Raw genomic sequence first — 1,673 nt, 5'->3', positions numbered from 1 at the left:
CAGTCATGGCATATACGATATCAGATACATGGAGTGGAAAGTAATCCACAATGATATTATCAATTATTACCTATTCAAAATTTCATAATTATGATCATGATTCATGACTAAATAAAGTAATTTAGTCATGATTATAATATACTATTATAACACTTATTAGTTAATTACATTTTATATTTAAATTTTTTATAGTCAGTTAGTATTTATTATTTAGTATGATAATTAGTTATAGAATAAACTGTTATAGGTATATAAAAATGATATTCCAATAGTCAATAGTTTTATTAATTTCATTGTTCATTCTGTAAATTTTTTAATTTTTTTGTTATTGTAAAATACTGTTTTTTTTTGTTCTTTTTTATTTAGTTCTCGCAGACGAATATACAAGCGAGTACGAATAAGGCATTCAATCACTTCTGGAGGAATGCAGTCTTTTGGAATTTTATTGTTAACCGTGTTAAACAATTTTTTTACTATTCCAGTCTGTGTACCAAAACCTTCATCAAATACACTTTCAAGTATCTTGGCCACATTGATCAAATCTTGTGATGGGCGTGTAAGATATCCTATAACCATTGAATATACTTAAATTATGAATTTTCCTGAATTGGCTGATATTTATAATTCAACATTTAACTACCTTTTGAAATGTATGATATCCAGTCATCTTTTTTTTCTACAGGACATTTGGTCTCATCTTCCAAATATGGATACTTTGATTTGTACTTTCTTGCAACTGATCCCGCTACGTACTTCAAATTTTCTTCAGTTGAATCATTGAAATTATGGCTAAATAATTCCACGGCACTTAACTAAAAATCAAATATATAAAATATGATATTATTTAGTAAGTAGGTAATCAATGGCTTTTTAACACTCTTACCTCTAACTCAAATGAATTTAATAATTTAGTGCTCTGATCATCAATTGTTAAATTGTTATCATAATCTTCTTTGGCAAATACTCTGGAATCTTCAATAACAGCAGCCGTCAGTATACACTCATCTACTTCAACAATATCACTTAAACTCAACAAACTATTTTCATTAGCACTTTCTTCTGTGTTGCGGTTAGTTGTGAATACCGATGATGAGTGTTTGCCCAGTATATACCATCTTAATCTTGGTATGCAAAAAATGAATACAACATTATTATTGTTAATTTTGTAACAGGTACATAATATCAAATCAGAATTAATTAGGTAATAATAAATTTTATTTTTATTTTACAGATATGAATAGCACACAATAGCAGATCAATACTTACAAGTCTATTAGTCTATTAATTATTAGTAATTTCTACATAGAATAGAAGTTCAAAATCTAATATAGAACAGCAGTGAATCAATATAAGCTATAAGCATAAGAAAAAGAGAAGAAGAAGGTATTTTTATTAACAAACAGATTAATGTACTACTTACCGATACTTAAAGTCTAAAGGATTTGGATGGTCATTCGACCCACCCATTCCTCTTATAAAACTAAAAAAATTCTCTAATACATCTTGGTTTACACGGCGTGAAATTATATACTGTCCTTTGTAATTTTGTTGCAGGTCATTTAACAATCTTCTTAAGGACAAGTTTGTCATTACAATACCTTTTTGAAACTGCATGAGGCTTTTTTTTCCATGTACCCGCATTGATAGAATAAATTTATCCATTCTATCCAATA

At 27.7% G+C, this 1,673-nt stretch overlaps 1 protein-coding gene across 2 annotated transcripts; it reads left to right on the top strand.

Moving 5' to 3' along the window:
- Nucleotides 1–181: 181 nt before the first annotated feature.
- On the top strand, nt 182–1,004 carry LOC111033069. Of its 2 annotated transcripts, none has more exons than XM_022313654.1 (4): nt 182–247; nt 367–556; nt 683–851; nt 913–1,004. In XM_022313654.1, the coding sequence occupies exons 1-3, from the start codon at nt 216–218 to the stop codon at nt 779–781; spliced, it is 321 nt and encodes a 106-aa protein (XP_022169346.1). In that variant the 5' UTR covers nt 182–215; the 3' UTR covers nt 782–851; nt 913–1,004. The 2 variants fall into 2 exon arrangements, with proteins under 2 accessions (XP_022169346.1, XP_022169345.1); XM_022313653.1 differs by having other exon boundaries at nt 683–847; nt 913–1,001.
- Nucleotides 1,005–1,673: the final 669 nt, after the last annotated feature.

The sequence above is a fragment of the Myzus persicae genome, unplaced genomic scaffold, assembly GCF_001856785.1.
Source record: "Myzus persicae strain clone G006 unplaced genomic scaffold, MPER_G0061.0, whole genome shotgun sequence".
Taxonomy (NCBI): domain Eukaryota; kingdom Metazoa; phylum Arthropoda; class Insecta; order Hemiptera; family Aphididae; genus Myzus; species Myzus persicae.
Note: the sequence above shows the minus strand (reverse complement) of the source record. Positions and strands in the feature narration are given on the sequence as shown.